Here is a 16,990-nt window from a genome sequence, read left to right as displayed (position 1 = left end):
GCCCTTCACTCCCTATGACTTTTTTTTTAAAGAGGGGAAGGAAGAAAGAAACATGGATGTAAGAGGGAAATACCCATTGATTGCCTCTAGATCGTGGCCCAACCAGGGACTGATCCCACAACCTGTGCATGTGACCTGACCAGGAATCGAACCAGTGACCTTTCCCTATGTGGAATGATGCCCAACTGAGCCACACCAGAGAAGTCAGGGCTTCTCTCCCCCAGTTTTGTCTTCTACAATTTTTCAAGTAAGAAACGTCCAAACCTGTAAAGAATTTATAATATTTGAGCCAAACTGACAATTAGCAGGGAGCAAGATCTCAAATGTTCCGGAGAGTGACAGAAAATACCGTTTCTTTTATGCATTTAGAATTGAGGGAATTGAAAGAAAATTACATGAGAATGTGAGAAAGCAAAGTGGGGATTGGTACAGGATAATTAACAAGATGTGTTCCCTTCAGGGTGGTTACGCTTATTTTTCAAAGGTTTGTTAACTAGATGGACAAAAAACAACGCACAGGACTTGCTTAAGGCAAAGATAAACCTTTTACTAAATTTATGCGCTTGGGGTGCGACTTCCACCATGAACTGCCCATTCAGGAATTTATCACCAGAGCACCCCACAAGGTTACTTTCTCTGGAACCCCTTTCTCACCCACGAGTTCCTGAATGGCCCCTGTCCCTTCTTTACGGTCCCCCACACGACTGCTTATGTAACGCTTCTCTCGGTTTGCTTCTGAGTATTCCCAGCGCACTATCGGCGCTTAATAACTGCCTAAGACATGAAGGACTAACGCGGGCACTGGCGAGCATTCAAAGTGCAATTCCCTCGAGCTCGCTATTTTCAGATACAGCTCCCCACCTGGCTCCAGGCGCTGCTAGAAACCTGTCCTGGGGCAACGCAGGATGCAAGAATCGTCGTGGTCCCAGCCTTCAACAAACCTCTCCGCGGACTCCGCGTCCCGGAAATCAAACGCTTGTTGCGACCGTCCCTAAGAAGGCGAGCCGGAAGTACGTTTCGACTCGTCCGGAGCCGTCATTGGGTGAAATTAAGGAAAAGGCGGAGGCTCTGCCTAGCTCTGGCTTTTTATTGGCTAAAACTGTGAAGCTGGAAAAAATGGGTGGAACCTGGTTTCCGCCGACCGTTCATTGGCTAAAAACTGTTCATCTCAATTTCGGCCTTCAGGTCCTCATTGGCCTAAATCGAGAGTTGGGCGGTGTCCTACTATCCTACAGGTCCCTCGCTGATAAGTGGAAGAGGCAGGCCCTTGCCCCGCCCCTCGGGCAAACCCCTCCATCTTAAACACACAATGTAGAGAGCAGAGTGGTAGTTTACCCCGAAGCAGTCGGGCCTTCGCTTGGGCACTTGGTCCTCGAGACCTTGGAGACTCCGCTGAGCACAGGAGTATAGGGAGAGACTAGAGCGGTGAGGAAGGCTGGAACGAATCCTTCGCGGAACCACTGAAGCGAGGCCTCTGGGAACACGTGGAGGAACGGGTCGCGCCGCGTCTGGCCAGACTCTCAGGAATGGCAGCGGGGGCGGCCAACGCGGGGCCGGGGGTGGCCATCCCCGTGGATCTGCGGCGCGAGCGGCGCATGGTGTGCGTAGAGTACCCGGGCCTGGTGCGCGATGTGTCCAAGATGCTGCAGACCCTGGGTGGTGAGGAAGGCGTCTCTCGTGTAAGTCTCCGCGACCACAGGGAAATGACCGAATTGTGGTTCCACGGCCGGGGGGCGGGGCAAGTGTGGTTTTCTTGACAACGAAGCTTTAGGCGGGCTCTGGTGCGGTCAGTGGGCGGGGCTTTGCTTGGGAGAGCTCGGGGAATGGGCCCTTTTTCCCCTAGAAGGAGGGAGGGAGGGAGGGGGTGTACTTTTCATCCGGTCCGGTCCTCGGATGGACGCATGAGAGCAGCTCACCTGCAGTCCTGCAGGATGTGGGATGCCACATCCTCTTGTCACAGTAGGAAACTGAGGCACGCCGAGATTAAGAACCATTGACCGACGGGAGAGGGAACGAAGTGTTTTGTTATTAGGGTTAAAGGTAGTAATAGTTAACGACTTTTCTGTAGCAGGCATTAGGGTCCTCATTAGAACCCTGCCAGGCAGGAACTGTCTGGGCCGCATTTTTGTTAATTCTTTAAAAGATTTTATTTATTTTTAGAGAGAAGGGAAGGAGGGAGAAAGAGAGGGAGAGAAACATCCCTCTGGACTGGTTGCCCCTCCCACGGCCCCAGCTGAGGACCTGCCCCACAACCCACATGCACTCACCAGGAATCTAACCTGTGACCTTGCGGTTCCTAGACTGATGCTCAATCCACTGAGACATGCCAGCCAGGGTTGTCCACATTTTACAAGGAAACTGAGGCAACTTGTTCCAGGTCACCCCTGGAAATTGGGCAGCTGGGATGAATTCTTACCTGGTGCCAGGCTCTGGGTAAGTGCCTCCCATGCTCCAGAGCTTGAAATGCCTCTTGCAGAGAGGCCTTCACTGACCGCCCTAATGCACATGGCCGCTGGCAGTGCACCGCTGCCTCTGCAAACTGTCGATTCCAACCTGAAATTATATTTGAGGGTGCTTATCGTCCCTCTTGGCCCCTTGGCTCTAAGATTGGAAACGCCATGACAGCGGGGCCTTGTCTCTCTGGCTTGCAGCTGTGGCCCTAATGTCCGTCACGGCGCCTGCTCCCAGAAGGCTTGTCAGATGTGTGACGGAGGCTGCACAGCGAGCCCGTGAGCTAGGTCCAGCCATCACCCCCGCTTCTCAGGTACAGGCTGGGTCAAGCAAGCTCCTACAAGGTGCAGTGGGGAGTTGAACTCACACAGACCTCCTCTCTGAAGTCTGACCTCTTGACTTCCTCATCCCCTGTGAATACTGAAAAACCTCGAGCCTGTCACTGAGCACAGGATGCTGGCAGAGGCCCGTGGGTCCCCTTCTGTTCTTCTTCCTGACTTGTTTACTTCACTCTGGCATTCACAGGGCTGTTGCTCTCTGTGACCCCAACTTCTGTACCAGACTGTCATCCAGTGTGAGCCTTTCGGGAAGAGGCTGCTTATTCATTCATTTTTTGGTGTTTCTTGAGGACCTCCCCTGTGCCAGGCCCCCGGCGGGGCCGCTCCCAGCCCAGCAGTCTCAGACAGCTGTGTCCCGGAGAAGGGATCCCTGAGGGGCAGGGCTCCTTTCAGCCTTCTTTCCCTGGATGTGTCCCGAGCACCTGCCAAGGGCCAAGCCCGGTGCTGGGGAGCCAGCACACTGGGGGGTAGGTGGTCTGCGCCCACCGAGCGTTGTCGGTCCTTCCATGTGCACACAGCCGACACCCCTTGTGGGGCAAGCACTCGTAGGTAGGTGGCACGCGTTGAGTGTCTGCTGTGAGCTAGGTACTGGGATGAGTGTATTTTCATTTAATCATCGTAAGGCTCCTATCAGTAGGTGCTCTTACGATGCTTGTTTTAAGGAGAATGCAGGAACCCAGGCTTGCAAAGGACAAGCAGCCGCTAGTCAGAGCCAGCTGCGTAATCCAGCGGTAGGTTCAGTCCCTTTTGGACCTACAACATTTGCACGTGACCCGGAGACCCTGGCCTGGGCTGTCAGTTCCCAGAGTAGGGCACATTGCCTCCGTTTCATCCCCTGTAAACTCCGGTGATAACTCCTCCTCCTCGAAGCGCCGCCGGAAGAGCCTCGTGATTCCAGGCACTGACCCGAGCCCTTGCCGATGCCAGCTTTGCTTAACTGGCAGTTTTTGCCTCCAGCTTCACAGCCGCTAAGAAGGAGGAGATGATCCTCATTTTCTCTGCCAGATACAAACAGACATACCGGGGTAAGGGAAGTGAGTCTCACGGGAACTAAGAGCTCAGAAGGAAACGGGCTTCCTGGGTCAGCAGCAGGCTTTTGTTGAGAGCGGAGCAGTCCCTGCCGGCTGCTGAGCTGGCCACCCTTGGTCCCCTTGGCCTCGCCACAGATCTACGCAGACCCCACCAAGCGGCTGGAGCTGTACTTCCGGCCCAAGGACCCCTATTGCCACCCCGTGTGTGCCAACCGCTTCAGTACCAGCAGCCTGCTGCTCCGGGTCAGGAGGAAGGTGAAGCGACAGGAGGGGGTGCCGGGGCCGGAGGCCCACCCTGAGGTCACGTTCGACGTGGAGACTGTTGGCGTCGTCTCCACCGTTTACAAATTCCAAGGTAACCACAAAATGCATCTTACCCCCCCGGGCTCTCTTGGGGTCCGTGTCCCCACTTCCTTCAGGAACCCGTGGGTCAGCCACTCGGTGAAGTAAGCCAGGAGGGCGCAGGCGTGGGGGGCTAGAGGTGAGGGAGCCACTTCCCTCCGGCTGACAGCTCCCTGCAGACCACCCCCAATTTCTGTGCCCTTTGGAGAAGCTGGGGCTGCGTAAGAGGTGTCCTCCATTCAAAGTTCTTTTGTGGGGTCAAGAACCAGGCAGTGGCCTCTAGTTCTCAGCCCCTAGTGTTGGGGGGCCTTTTCTCAGTCTTCGAGGCTGCTAGTGTTGCCTCCCCTCGGAAGCCTTCCCAGATCACCTCTTCCCCTCGGGACCTTCTGTTTCTTGAATTCTTTGCCAACTGGATGTCTCCCGTGGGGTCCTCAGTCAAGTTCACTTCCCACAGGGAGGCCTGTGAGCAGGCCGTAAGGTGGGTTGGGGCGGGGGTGCAGCAAGAAAGGACAGGGCCTCCCTGAGCTTCTCTGGGCAGGTTGCTGGGTCTCCCCCACCTCGGTCTCCAAGTCTGGACGGCGGGGCCCTGAGGTCATTAGGCCCCGGTGAAGATTTGGGGAAATGATGCCCGGTATGGGGCCAGCCCACCACGTCGGGGGCGCTCAGAAATTCCCAGTTGCAGCTGCGGTTCTCAGAATCTGAACAGACTGACGAGTGACGAAGTTGGAAGGGATGGAAAGAGAAAAGAGAGGAAACAGGACCTGGGGCCCCAGGGTCCGGCATTTAACTGTGTCCTTCTGACAGTGTGGTGTTCACTGGAGACACTGTCCTTGCCGGGCCTGGCTTCTGGGGGTTCATCTCCCGTCTCCCACTGAGCCAGCTCCTCACTGTCAGCGCGAGTGCCAGGCCGGCAGCTCCTGCCTCGCCTGGGGGCCTGTTAGAAACGCAGCCTCTCAAGAGTCTGCCTTTGACGAGATCCTGGATGAGTCACGTGTGCTGACCTGGACTTGACTGTAACGTATCACATGACCCTCCCTCAGCCCCTAATACTCTTTATCCAAGTGACCCCCAGTGCACGGAGTCAAGCTCACAGAAGCATTTCGAAGGGTGCGGTTCAGGAGAGCCCAGCAGCACTTCCCCAAGGAGACATGGGCGTGGGGGCATGGCCACGGCCCCTTCCTCGGCAGCTGTCCCTGGCTGCGGCATCGGCCATCTGTCTGCCTCTCCCCAGGAATGTCGGACTTCCAGTACCTGGCTGTGCACACGGAGGAGGGCGGCAGGCACATGTCCATGTACAACAGGGTGCTCATGCTCCGGCCTGAGAAGGAGGCCTTCTTCCACCAGGAGCTGCCGCTCTACATCCCCCCACCCATCTTCTCCCGGCTGGACACCCCGGCGGACTACTTCTACCGGCCGGAGACGCAGCACCGGTGAGCCCCGCCCCCGCAGCGTCAGGGCCGGAGAGAGGGCTTTGGCTCAGAGCAGAGGCTGGCCGTCAGCCTGTGTGTCGGACGGCAGCTGCTCATTGTGAAAATGGGGTAGTGAGTACCCACCCATGGGGGGCTCAAGAGTTACATTTAAAGTGCTTGGGAAGCCCTGGCCGGTGCGGCTAAGCATCGTCACATCGATGGAAAGGTTGCCGGTGTGATTCCCAATCAGGTCACGCATGGGTTCGGTCCCCGGTCCGGACACGTGCGAAAAGGCAGCCCGTTGATGTTTCTCTCCCACACTGACGGGTCTGTTCCTTATCTCCCTCCCTTCCCCTCTCTCTGAAATCGAGAAGTATGTCCTTGGGCCAGGATTAAGAAAAGGGTGAAAGCTCAGGAAGTTTTAGCACCTGGCCAAGTGCAGAGAAAGCCCTTGGTGAGTGGTGGCCTGTGTGCTCCTGATACTACCTAAGAAATTCCACCCGTGAGCGTTGCCCTGTGAGCCCAGCCCCTTTGCACCACCGCCGTCCCCTTCAGGCCTCCCTGTCCCCGCCCCTGCGGGCCGCTTCATGGCCCTCCCCCTCTGCCACACTCCCCAGCTCGCCCAACTGCGTGCCATCTCCCTGTGCCGTTGCTCCCACTGTGGCCATGACCTTGCTTACCGTGCACTTGGTCTGGTCTGTCTGCTTGTGAGGACAAGTTCCTAAGCACAGGGCTGCGTGTCTCTTGACTCCGGGAGGCTCTGCGCCAAGAGGTGGGAGAGCCAGACAGATGTGGGTCCAGTCTGGGTCGCAGCCCCTCCCCCAGCCCCGCCTCCACTCGAACCCGGGCAGGACCGAGTTCGGGTGCTGGGTGGGCCTCAACGAGACAAGGTCTTTCACTGAGAGGCTGTCTTGCCAGTCAGTGAGGGGAGCCCCAGGGACCATGGGCTCGGCAGTCCTGGGCATGTCGGATGGTGGCTTTGCGGTGCATTCTAGCACCGCCCCCCCATGACAGTGAGGAATAGGTTTCCTTTGTGTAAAAGCCACGGGGGAATAGCGTAGGAAAAAGGACAACCCGAGTCTGAAAATGCTGGTTCGGGAGCAACAACACGACTGCCTCGGCGGCCAGTGCCTTGGTGTCTCTGTGGGAGGCCCTGCACGTGTCGGCCAGTGGGGCGGCGGGGACGCGGGGCCCGTGACTGGCCTGGGGCACATGGTGGGCCCGGGCCCCCGACGTCCTGACCCCCGGGCCTTGGTCATTGCCACACTGTCCGTGTTTTTGCATGCTTCAGCTTTTAATATTTTTAAAGATCTTATTTATTTTTAGACAGAGGAGAAGGGAGAGGAAAAGAGGGAGAGAAACACTGATGTGTGTTTGCCTCTCACATGCCCCCCACCAGGGACCTGGCCCACAGCCCAGGCATGTGCCCTGACTGGGAATTGAACCGGTGTCTCTTTGGTTCTCAGGCTGACACTCAATCCCCTGAGGCACACCAGCCAGGGCAGAATTTTTTAAATGTCTCAATTTTAGTGTAAGCTCCCTGAAGGGAGCGATTTGGTTTCTGTCCTCTGTCATGACCCTGGTGTCTAGCACAGCCAGGCCCGGGAGAGGCCCTCTGCAAATGTGCGTGAACCTGTGAGTGAAGCTGTGGGGCAGTAAGATCAGGAAAAACGGATGTGCGAACGGGAAAAGGCAGTTTGAAAGGGGGCCCATAGGCGGTGATAGTAAAGGGTCATTTGTAGCAGGTTTTAAGCTTCCAAAGACGTGGAGGGTTTTAGCACCTGCTGACTTGGTAGTTGAAGGTCTCCGCCCCTCTGGCCACTGGGGGCTGCCGGCTGTGCTCAAGGCCACAGCCCCCGCACCCCAGAGGCAGCTACACTGGTGACAAGGGGCCCTGCAGACCCAGCCCCAGTCCCCACACCCCTGGAGGCCTTGCTGGCCCCACACCGTGGAGCGAGAATCAGGCTGCCGCCTTTGGACTTGAAGTCCCGTCCCCAAAAGTGTGCCCCTCAAGGTGCAGAGAAACAGACCCCCACACACACACCGGAGGGTCACCAAGCATGAGGTCGACTTTCGTGGGGGGCAGGCCGCAGAGTCTCCGACCTTGGATGTTCTGTTCCTGCTCACCGAGCATCCCCACCTGCCCCAGCGGGTCCCATAGCGACTCTCGCCCGAGAGCTGGAGGGTGCAGCCCGAGAGTGTTTGCTGACTGACTGTTGGGGCAGCAAGATTGGAGAGCCCATGGGGTGGGGGGCCCGAGGGGGCCCGGCCTCTCCCAGCAGCTCCGTCTGCGAGGGTGACGGTGGGTGCATGTGTGCCGCCCTGCGTTGTGGGGGCTCGGTGACTGCGGATTTTCGAAACGCTCACAACAGCCAGTGCCTGGCAGAGTTTGCTAAAGTAGACGAATCGGTGACCGGTCCCTTAGTGGGGACATGGTCAGTTAAATTCAGCCTGTCGAGCCAGGGGGACACCGTTAGCGAAGCTGCAGGACTGACACGGGGCACCTCCAGGGTATCACCTCGCTCGGTGATAAGGGCAGGGTGTAGAGATGAGTTCGTGGTGTACAAATAAACGGGTATGATACTAAAAGCCGGGAAAAATCTGGAAGGTGGGCCCCCAACACTGATCTCTAGGTGGGAACTTTCTCTTACCTCATCGAATAGTGCCTTGAACAAGTAGTGTCCACCTGGTGTCGGGGGAACAGGACAGGTGAGCTTCGGGCTGGGCCGGGCCTGGGGAGCTGGATGGAACTCGGGGGACTGATGAGTGTCCAGGTGCAGGCGTGACGGGAGATGAAGGGGGACTGGGTCTGCATGGGTGGGGAGTGGGGAGGGGGCGCTGAGGGTGTCAGAGGGCCCTTGGAGAAGCTGACGTTTGAAACAGACTGGAGGGCGGGCAGGCGGAGACCCAGGAGAACGTTCCAGACCAGGGGACTGGCTTGGCAGAGCATGAGGGGTCGGGCCACAACCCCAGAGCAGGGCAGAAGGAGGGGCGGAGGGGCGGGCGCGGGCCTCACCGGGCGGGCTGAGGGGCCTGGGTTTGTCCTGAGGAAAAGGCACGTGGTTCTCTTTTAAAAAGTGTGTAACAGACATACCCGAACTAGAGAGACACACACGCCTGCTGGACCCCCACCTGCGGCAGCAGCTCCCCACCCACCCACCCAGGCCTCGGATCGCGTCGGGTCGGTCTCTGACAGGGAACGACTCGTTTTTAAAACCGTAACTGCAGTCCTGCCGTCCTGGCGGCAGACCTAATGCCCGTCCTTACCCCGTCCTCATTCCGGTTCCCCGGTTGTCACAGCAGCAACTTGAGAGCCCCACCGGCCACACGGCACTGCTGCGATTGGCGTCTCAGGCCGCCGAACCATCATCCCAGCCCCTCTCTGGTTGCAGGGGGACCTCCTGCTGGTTCAGAAGACCGGGTGTTGGGGGAACGGGGAACGGAAATTGGGCCCTTCGCTCCCACTGCAACCCTTGCACGTGGAGGGGGGTTTCTGAGTGGGCGTTAGGGTTAGTGTAGCCTGGTGCAAAGCAGAGGGTGGTGGGGCCCATTTGAAAACTTTGGGGTGTCTGAGATCTTCTGATTATTTTTCCCTCTCAGGCACTTCACTCTTACAGTCAGAAACAAACAAAAATATGCGGGGGAAGAGAATGGGGCCCCCAATGCAACACTGCCCTGGCTCCGGTGACAGCATTTGGTCACTTCCCAGCCCTTCGGGGCCAGCAGGCAGCTGTTCCCAAGCCCCCAGGAGGGGGTCAAGGGAGAAGGGCCAGCTGCCCTTGGGGCCATGTGCTGTACTGATTTCCCAGCCCATGGAAAGAACCTGCCTTTTCTCCCAGGCCCCTGCCGCTTATCAGCTCAGCTGGCCTTCCCGGGAACACAGGGACGGGGAGGCGGGTGGCCAGACAGGGCCCCCCCGACGAGGAAGCTGGAGGGGGTGCGTGCGGGGAGCTCTGGCCCTGCAGAGAGCTGCGTTCCTTCACGGGCGTGCCTGGGGTTTTGGGGAGGTGGCTTTGGAGCCAGGATACTGGCTCGCCTGCTCAGGGGGGCTTCTGACGGGGTCACGGTTTTTTAAAAAGGGCCCGGACTTGTACCTGTGTCTGTAGTTCTGTTCCCAACGTCCAAATCACTTCCTTGTTCTTCACGAATATGCAGATGGCATCCACTCACGTAGAGAATTTAGGTAAAATGGAAACGAATTTAAAAAGTAACAAGCACCTCAATACAGTTGTGACGTCCAGGACGTCCTGCTTTAAAATGGACTTTGAGATATATGAGTGAGGCTGGGTGCGGTGTGGACGGGGTGGAATTAGCCGTGGCGGTAACTGATGACGCTGATGATGGGCTTACGAGGGTTTCATACTGTCCTCCCTGCCTTCGTATGGATTTGACGTTCCTGTGTCGCCTTAAAGAAGTGACGCTCTGGGCACCTTGGGACATGGTCGCCTGGGCACCTTGGGACATGGTTGCCTGGGCGTGCCCTGTCCGACACATGGAGACCCGCATCCCCAGTCCAGGGACCCTTTTCACCTCTGCTCCGGGACGAGGCCGCTTGGTCCTAGCCGTCGCTCCTCCGGGCCAGACTCGCGCTGTCAGAGGACGGCTGGGTCCCCAGTGCATGTGCCAGCTCTGAGCCTCGGCCTCAGTCACCTCGAGGGAAAATGGTTCCCTCCTCATTGGTGGTCTCAGGGTGAGGGACGAGCTGTGGGGGTCGGTGGGCGGAGCTGCCAGATGACAGCAGGCCCACTGTCCCGCGCAGGGGCATTTAGGTTCCCAGTCTCTCTCTGGCTGATGGGTGCTCCTGTGAGTCGATGCAGTCAGGAGGCCGCCAGCCCTGGGACAAGAGCCCTCCCCAACACCTCGGCCTGCGGGACCTCTGGGCCTCGCCAAGCTTCAGAGCTGCAGGCCGGAGCCCCTTCTCCCTGGCGGTCAGCCTGAGCACAGACTCCTATCTGCAACAGCTGGCTCTGAGACCTTCTCCCTAACCCAGACTCCAGGGAAAAGCACAAAAACTCAGGCTGCCGGCACCACAGGCTGGCAGCTCCCTGTCTGGTCTGGCTGGGCCTAGGCCAGGGGCCCTCCTGGGTGCTCCGGCCCTCACCGGCCCTCTCTGGTCCCAGGGAAGGCTACAACAACCCCCCGGTCTCAGGAGAGAACCTCATCGGCCTGAGCAGGGCCCGGCGCCTGCACAACGCCGTCTTTGTCAACTTTGAGGATGACGAGGTGCCCGTGCAGCCGCTGGAGCCTGCGGTGCAGACGTGGCGGCGGCTCTGCACCAACCCCATGGACCAGAAGGTGGAGGAGGAGCTGAGGGAGGTGAGCGCACGCCCCTGCGGGGGCCCACCTGCACCACCCACCTGCCCCACTCACCTCCTGGAGGCCCCGAGGGGCTCGTCCTCCTCTTGGGCTGTGCAGTGGGCTGTGCTGGCTCGTCTTAAACTGGCTCTCAGCCCACAGGAAGGTCTCGCCCCCAACATCATGCCTGTAAGCTGGTGCAGGCCTGAGTCCGGGGTGCAGACGCAGCTCGGAACTTTCTGGGGCCCTTTGGGAGGCAGACGCTGTCGGTGTGGGGCCCCGAGATGCTGGGAACTGTCCTTTCCCTCAGTGCACCACCTGCATGAGCCAGGTCTGTGCTTCCCCGGTGGACGTCCAAGGACCCACCTGCCCCGAGGCAGGAGTGGCCTTCCACTTGGCCCTCTGGCCTGTGGGTTCTGCTCCTCATGTCCCCACAGGCATGGGGCCACATCACTGCTCACCGAGGCGCACCTGTGGGCGAAGTGACTGTTCCTTGGGGGTGATACTTCTTAAAGGGACTGTGTGGACACCTTGTACTTGCAGCAGTCACTGGGCGGGAGTATAAGAGGCAGCCGTCCGAGGCTTCTCGTCCTCTGGACACAGCGCACTGCCGACCTGGCTCGGGCCCTTCCTGCCCCGGCCCTCCACGCTGCACCACTCGGCCTTCTGCCGTCCTCCCCGGGCCAGGCCGTCCCTTCAGCCTTCATGGTGTCCCCTGTCAGGTGCCGCCCCCCAGCTTGGGGCTGGCTCCCCTCTTGGCCCTGCTCTGAGCCCTTCGGTCACTTGCCTCCCCTGCTGGCCTGTGAGATGCACAGGACGGTGACTGTGTCCCTCGTGGTCAGTCAGGACCCCTGGCCCTGCAGCCCCGGTGCCACGCGTGCAGCTGCCGCGCTTCTCCGGCCCCTGGAGGGTCCTCTGGGGGCCGGACCACGCAGGGCATCGGGGCCGGGGTACTGCCCGCGCTCCCCTCAGCCTCTGCCTTGGTGCCTTCCCCCAGCTGTTCGCCGTCCGTCCTGTCTGGTCCCGCAATGCCGTCAGGGCCAAAATCAGCGTCCACCCCGACAAGCTCAAGGTCTTGCTGCCCTTCATGGCCTATTACATGGTGAGTGTCTGCCCCGAGCCCTCCTGGGCTCCCAGCAGGGTCCCCGCCAGGGTCATGCTGATCCCCAGTGCGAACCCCCAGAGCCGAGGCACGAGCGGGCACCCCCTGAAACGGCCGCCGTGGCTCCTTGGGGCATGACCGGCCATTCGGCACGCATGTAGGAGGAAGGAGTGACCCCATAGCTTTCACGTGGAGGGGTTACGCCTCTCAGTGGCCTCGTGTGAGTGAGAACTCGCTGAGGACTGGGTGCTGGGCCGGGCGCTGTGCGCCCCCTCGCCCTTTTGTCCTCCTGGGGCGGAGCGGGGCTCCCTTTGCACCTCTCGGGAAGAGCCTGGACTCACAGAGGGGACTGGACGAGCCGCAGTTTCACAGCCAGGGAGCGTTGGAGCCGCCTGGGGTCCATCCCCGGCCTGTGGAGCCCGGGCCTCTAACCACCACGCCTCGGCCCCGACTCACTCTTCCTGTGCCGAGCCGGGTTCAGTGGGGAGGTCCGCCTTGCACTCAGTCCAGGGGTGGCATTCCTGAGGTTCCCAAAGATGCTGGGGGGCAGGGATCCTACCTGCCAGGGCCGCCATGCAGAGCATCGCAGAGGCCAACACAAGACGTGACCGAGCCGGTGATGACAGGTGGTGGGGCCGAGAAAGGCTCCTCTCTCCTGTGCGTGGACCCCAGACCTCGGAGGGTCGCCGTCTGCTTTCAGCGTGGGCTTCCTAGACGCGAGGGCCTCAGGAGGGCCAACTGGGGACGGGACGTCCCGTCCATGGGACAGTAACAGTATTACTCACTGAGCGCTCACCGTGTGCCCGGCAGTGGTGCCATCCAGTTCGCACAGAAACTGGCCGAGGGGGCTCCTGTCGTCTCCCTCTGACAGGAGACCGAGCGACCTGCCCGAGGTGGCAGCCGTGGGGAGCCGGGGTGGGGTTCCAGAGCCGCGTGGCCAGCTCTAGCCGCGCCCACAGCCCCTCCCGCTCTTCTGTCTCCAGGTCACGGGGCCCTGGAGAAGCCTGTGGATTCGGTTCGGGTACGACCCGCGAAAACACCCAGAGGCCAAGATGTACCAAGTCCTCGATTTCCGAATCCGCTGCGGAATGAAATACGGTAAACGTCACCGACACCTCCCTTCCTCCATCTGTCCTTCCGTCCCTGGCACTCTCCTGTCCTGAGCACGCGTCCACGGGGAGAGGCTAAGAGGCCTGCCCCCGCGGTGAGGGTTGAAATGAGGTGGGCAGGAGGATCTGAGCAGAGTCCCAGCTCCACGGGTGACCCTCCAGTTTTGGAACTGCCGTCCCTCGTCCACTTGGTCACTCCGTCTTTGTGGCTGCTGTGCCGCAGGCCAGGCGGCAGGCACGCGTCTGCGCCCCAGGCCCTGTCCCGGGAGCTGTCCCCAGTGAGGCCTGTCGCAGGAGGCCAGCGCTGGGGGCCAGAAGGGCCCGTGTGCCACCGTGCCTGACACGCCCCCTCGTCTGCAGGCTACGCCCCCAACGACATGCCCGTGAAGGCCAAGCGCAGCACCTACAACTACAGCCTCCCGATCACCGTCAAAAAGACCCGTGAGTGCCACGGCCTCGTTCTGCGACTCAGGGCTGGTTGGCGCTCTCCCACACCGCCACTGAGGACAACGGCATCCGGCCTCTGGGGGTGGGGGTAGGAGCTTCCCCTCGGAGACAGTCAGGGCTCGCCCCTGACTGACAGACAGCCCCACGGGCTCGCCCCCCGGGAGGGACGGAGTGAAGGGGTGGGGGGCCGGGAACCCCCAGTCTGTATTCCAAAGCACTGCTGTTGTCGCCGGCAGCCAGCCAGGTCGTCACCATGCAGGACCTGAAGCAGGGCCTGGGCCCCGCAGGGACGACCGGCATGAGGAAGTCGGCCTCCAACAAGTACAAGCTCAAGGTGGGTGCCCTGAGCACAGCTGCCCTCCGGCAGAGAGCGGGGCGAAGAGGGCAGAGTGGAGGGCGGAGAGGCCCCGACACCGCCTGCCCCCAAGGGGAAAGCCCCCCCTGACCCGCCCGGGTCTCCCCTCTCCCCAGGACTCAGTCTACATCTTCCGGGAGAACGCCTTGCCACCCTACCGACAGATGTTCTACCAGCTGTGCGACCTGGACGTGGGAGAGTGCGTACACGAGGGCCTGAGAGGCCGTGTGGGGCCACGGGGGGCAGGGACGAGATACTGCCTGCGGACCCCCTGCCGGGCCTCTGTGCCTCTCAGCCCTAAGGCCCTCCAGCCTGGGTCTTAGGTGCTGCCCGGAGAGGGTCCTCTCTGAGCTCACAAGGCCCTCAGGAGCGGCTTGTGGGGTGCACTGTGGGCTACCCCTTGGAGCAGCAGCTGCGGGGGTCCCCAGCACAGTGCTGGGCTGGCCGCAGAGCCATCTGCCGCGGGGTCGCTGCCTCTCCTGCATTGCCCACAGAGGTCATGGCACAGTTCCCTACCCTTCGGCACTGACTAGAGTCCCAGAAACCTTGAACCTGGTCGTTCTTAGTGATGTGTAAACACAGAGTGGAGTCTGGTGAAAGCAGGGACTCACCAGGAAAATGGGGTGTGTGTCCCCGCTCTGTGGGTGGTGTGCGGGGGTGGGGAGCACACCGTGAGGGACCCCAGCATTTCTGGGTGTCCTTCAGTGCTGTATCCGACCCTCCGGTGCCACTCTCAGGGCTGGTTTTCTAAGCCCAGCTCCTCGGCCACGCTGCTCCCTGGCCCTGTGGTCAGGAAGCCCCTGGAACGTGGTATCTGGTCCCCAGGTTGCAGAAGATCATTCACCGCAACGACGGGGCCGAGGAGACCTGCACGGAGCGGGACGGGTGGTGCCTCCCCAAGACCAGCGACGACCTGCGGAACGCCATGTCCCTCCTCATCCGGCAGACCATCCGCGCCCAGAGGCCTGGTGAGAGCCAGTGTCCCGGTGGGCCTGACCTCGCGGACTACACTGAGGTGGCTCCTCTCGTCCCTGGTGCCGGTGGAAGGAAGGGGGGCCGTGTGAGCCAGGACTCAGCCCCAGAGCCAGTGCCCCGGGCTGCTCGCTGCCACCCAGGGCTGCCACTTCACACTGGCCTCCTTCCCGCCTCTTCCGGCTGCACGTGTGTGCGGCCTGCCTGTCCTGCCCGGGGAGCGGGGGCCAGCGCTGTGGGCTGGAAGGGAGCTGGGTCCTACTGCCAGAGTGGCCTGTCGAGGTGGGGGGGGGACCCCCACTTGCTGGGCTGGGGGTCTGTGAGGCTGGGGTGGGGCTGGTAGGCAAAAAGGCCTCTCCTAGGGGGCTCCCTTCAGGGGCCCTGTGGTGCTGGCGAGAGCAGGGGTGACCAGTCTCATTTGGGACACGGCCCCTTGACTGTCGCACCGAGGCCGTGGACCCTTTTCCCGCCCACAGAATGTCTTGGGCACTCCTGGGGAGTCACTGGGCCCAGGAAGCCGCCCAAGGCAGCTCAGGGGAGTTTGCGCAGCTCTTTGCCTCCACGGTCCCCAGCCCCGTCCTCCACGGCAGCTCCCGGGGAGCCCTGCAGCCCGAGGGCCTGCGCTGGGACTCAGGGCCTGTCCCCCGGCCCCAGCTCTCTTCTCCAGCCCAGCCAAGGCAGACGACGATGGAGGGAAAGAGCCAGGGACCGGCGAGTCTGGGGAGGATGAGGAGGAGGACGAGGAAGAAGAGGAGGAGGAGGAGGAGGAGTTCAAGCCTTCGGACGGGAGTGAGAATGAAATGGAGACGGAGATGCTGGACTACGTGTGATGTGGGCCACCCCCCCACCAGGCAGCGCTGGCCACGGATCCCCCTGGGCCCATGGTCGCTGGGACGGCCCGTGCATCCCCTCCGAGGAGAGCTGGGACCCCAGCACTGGGTGCAGCTGGCCCTGGTCCTGCCTGGCCTGCTGCTCAGGGCTGCCCCCGGCCCTGGCTGCTGGGGACACTCCCAAAGGCTATGCCCTGGCTTCCCTGTCCACGAGCCAGCCCAGGGTCCTGCGGGTTGGGACCTGCAAGGGCTGCAGGTAGAGATGCACTGTGGGTAGGGGTGGGGGGTCAGGCCTGGCCTGGGTCTCAGGATGACTGCGGGGTGGTGGGGGAGCCTGGCCCAGAGCTGCAGGTGGTGGGAGGCGTCCTTGGGTCTGGGTCCACCCTCTTGGGGCGGCCGGGCAATGACTGGGCCACTGGAACCGCCCTCATTAAAGACCTCTCCCCAGACACTGGACTGGGTGTTGGAGCTCGTGCCGGGACCCGGGCTCCCGCTGGTGAGCGAGGTCCACCCTTCCGTCAGGCTCGGTGACCCCACAGGGGCAGCACTGGGACCGTCAAGAACAGTTCTGATGCTCCTCGCCAGGTGGGTGGGGTGAGAGCCTCTAGAAGTGGCCTGGTGGCCCCAGCCCCGTCCCCAAGGGTCCCACAGCCTCGTGTTCATCCCTCACCGTGCCAGTGTCCTCGGAGGTCCCCGGGGACACAGCCTGTGTCCTCGCACAGCTGCCCAGTGCTGGCCGCCGCAGCGAGGGGCCCAGGAGCCCTCCTGGGAGAGAGCGGGAGCCCCGGGCCCGCGGTGCTGGGCGCGGCCTTGTAGAGCCGGCCAGAAGCAGCCCCCAAAGGCTGGCGGCCCCAGGCCCGGTGCTTCCGTCGAAGGCCTCCGCTCTCCACTGTGCGTCTCTGAAGGGCTCCCCACTTCTGAGCTGTGCCCCGAACCTCAGAGCGAGGGGATGTGGGTCCTGGTCCCCGCCTCCCGAGAGCCACCGTGGTCCCTGTGCAAGCCTGAGGAGGGCGGGGCCTCCCTGCACCCCCTCTGCCACCTCACATGGGGTGCGTGGTGACCCTCTGTCAGAGTCCTAGGTATTGTGCTTACACGCCCGTTTTTTAAAAGGCTCTTTGTTGTGGAAAACGCTGGATGGCTGCAGAAACACTGAGTGTTGTACAGCTTCCCAGTGCCAGGCCCCAGCGGTCACTGTTTTATCAGACTGTCGCCTCTGTTCCTCAGTGTTGGGGTCGCATTCTTGTCTTCCTGGAACTCTCTTAAGGAGAGGTGCCAGCCCTCGGGAGGGACCCAGCACGCCAGCGCTGCC

At 61.2% G+C, this 16,990-nt stretch overlaps 1 protein-coding gene across 3 annotated transcripts; it reads left to right on the top strand.

Moving 5' to 3' along the window:
* Window positions 1-1,287: 1,287 nt before the first annotated feature.
* On the top strand, window positions 1,288-16,130 carry GTF3C5 (general transcription factor IIIC subunit 5). 3 transcript variants are annotated; one of them, XM_037127759.2, is made up of 13 exons: window positions 1,592-1,679; window positions 2,301-2,433; window positions 2,652-2,764; window positions 3,956-4,175; window positions 5,394-5,592; window positions 10,692-10,887; window positions 11,864-11,968; window positions 12,952-13,066; window positions 13,438-13,518; window positions 13,761-13,858; window positions 13,996-14,078; window positions 14,705-14,847; window positions 15,506-16,130. In XM_037127759.2, the coding sequence occupies exons 3-13, from the start codon at window positions 2,663-2,665 to the stop codon at window positions 15,679-15,681; spliced, it is 1,518 nt and encodes a 505-aa protein (XP_036983654.1). In that variant the 5' UTR covers window positions 1,592-1,679; window positions 2,301-2,433; window positions 2,652-2,662; the 3' UTR covers window positions 15,682-16,130. The 3 variants fall into 3 exon arrangements, with proteins under 3 accessions (XP_036983653.1, XP_036983654.1, XP_036983655.1); XM_037127760.2 differs by lacking the exon at window positions 2,301-2,433; XM_037127758.2 differs by lacking the exons at window positions 2,301-2,433; window positions 2,652-2,764 and having other exon boundaries at window positions 1,288-1,679.
* The last annotated feature ends 860 nt before the right edge of the window (window positions 16,131-16,990 follow it).

This window comes from Artibeus jamaicensis, unplaced genomic scaffold (genome assembly GCF_021234435.1).
Source record: "Artibeus jamaicensis isolate MK-2021 breed Jamaican fruit bat unplaced genomic scaffold, CSHL_Jam_final contig_471, whole genome shotgun sequence".
NCBI classification, from domain to species: domain Eukaryota; kingdom Metazoa; phylum Chordata; class Mammalia; order Chiroptera; family Phyllostomidae; genus Artibeus; species Artibeus jamaicensis.
The sequence above is the reverse complement of the archived record's forward strand: the minus strand, read 5'-3'. Positions and strand labels throughout refer to the sequence as shown.

What these genes read in the sequence shown, in the direction of transcription:
- GTF3C5 (XM_037127758.2), top strand. Translation starts at nt 1,527, where the DNA reads ATGGCAGCGGGGGCGGCCAACGCGGGGCCGGGGGTGGCCATCCCCGTG. An exon ending in CCGCTGCGGAATGAAATACG is followed by an intron (nt 13,067 to 13,437) that starts GTAAACGTCACC and finishes CCTCGTCTGCAG; the next exon opens with GCTACGCCCCCAACGACATG. An exon ending in CATCCGCGCCCAGAGGCCTG is followed by an intron (nt 14,848 to 15,505) that starts GTGAGAGCCAGT and finishes CCCCGGCCCCAG; the next exon opens with CTCTCTTCTCCAGCCCAGCC.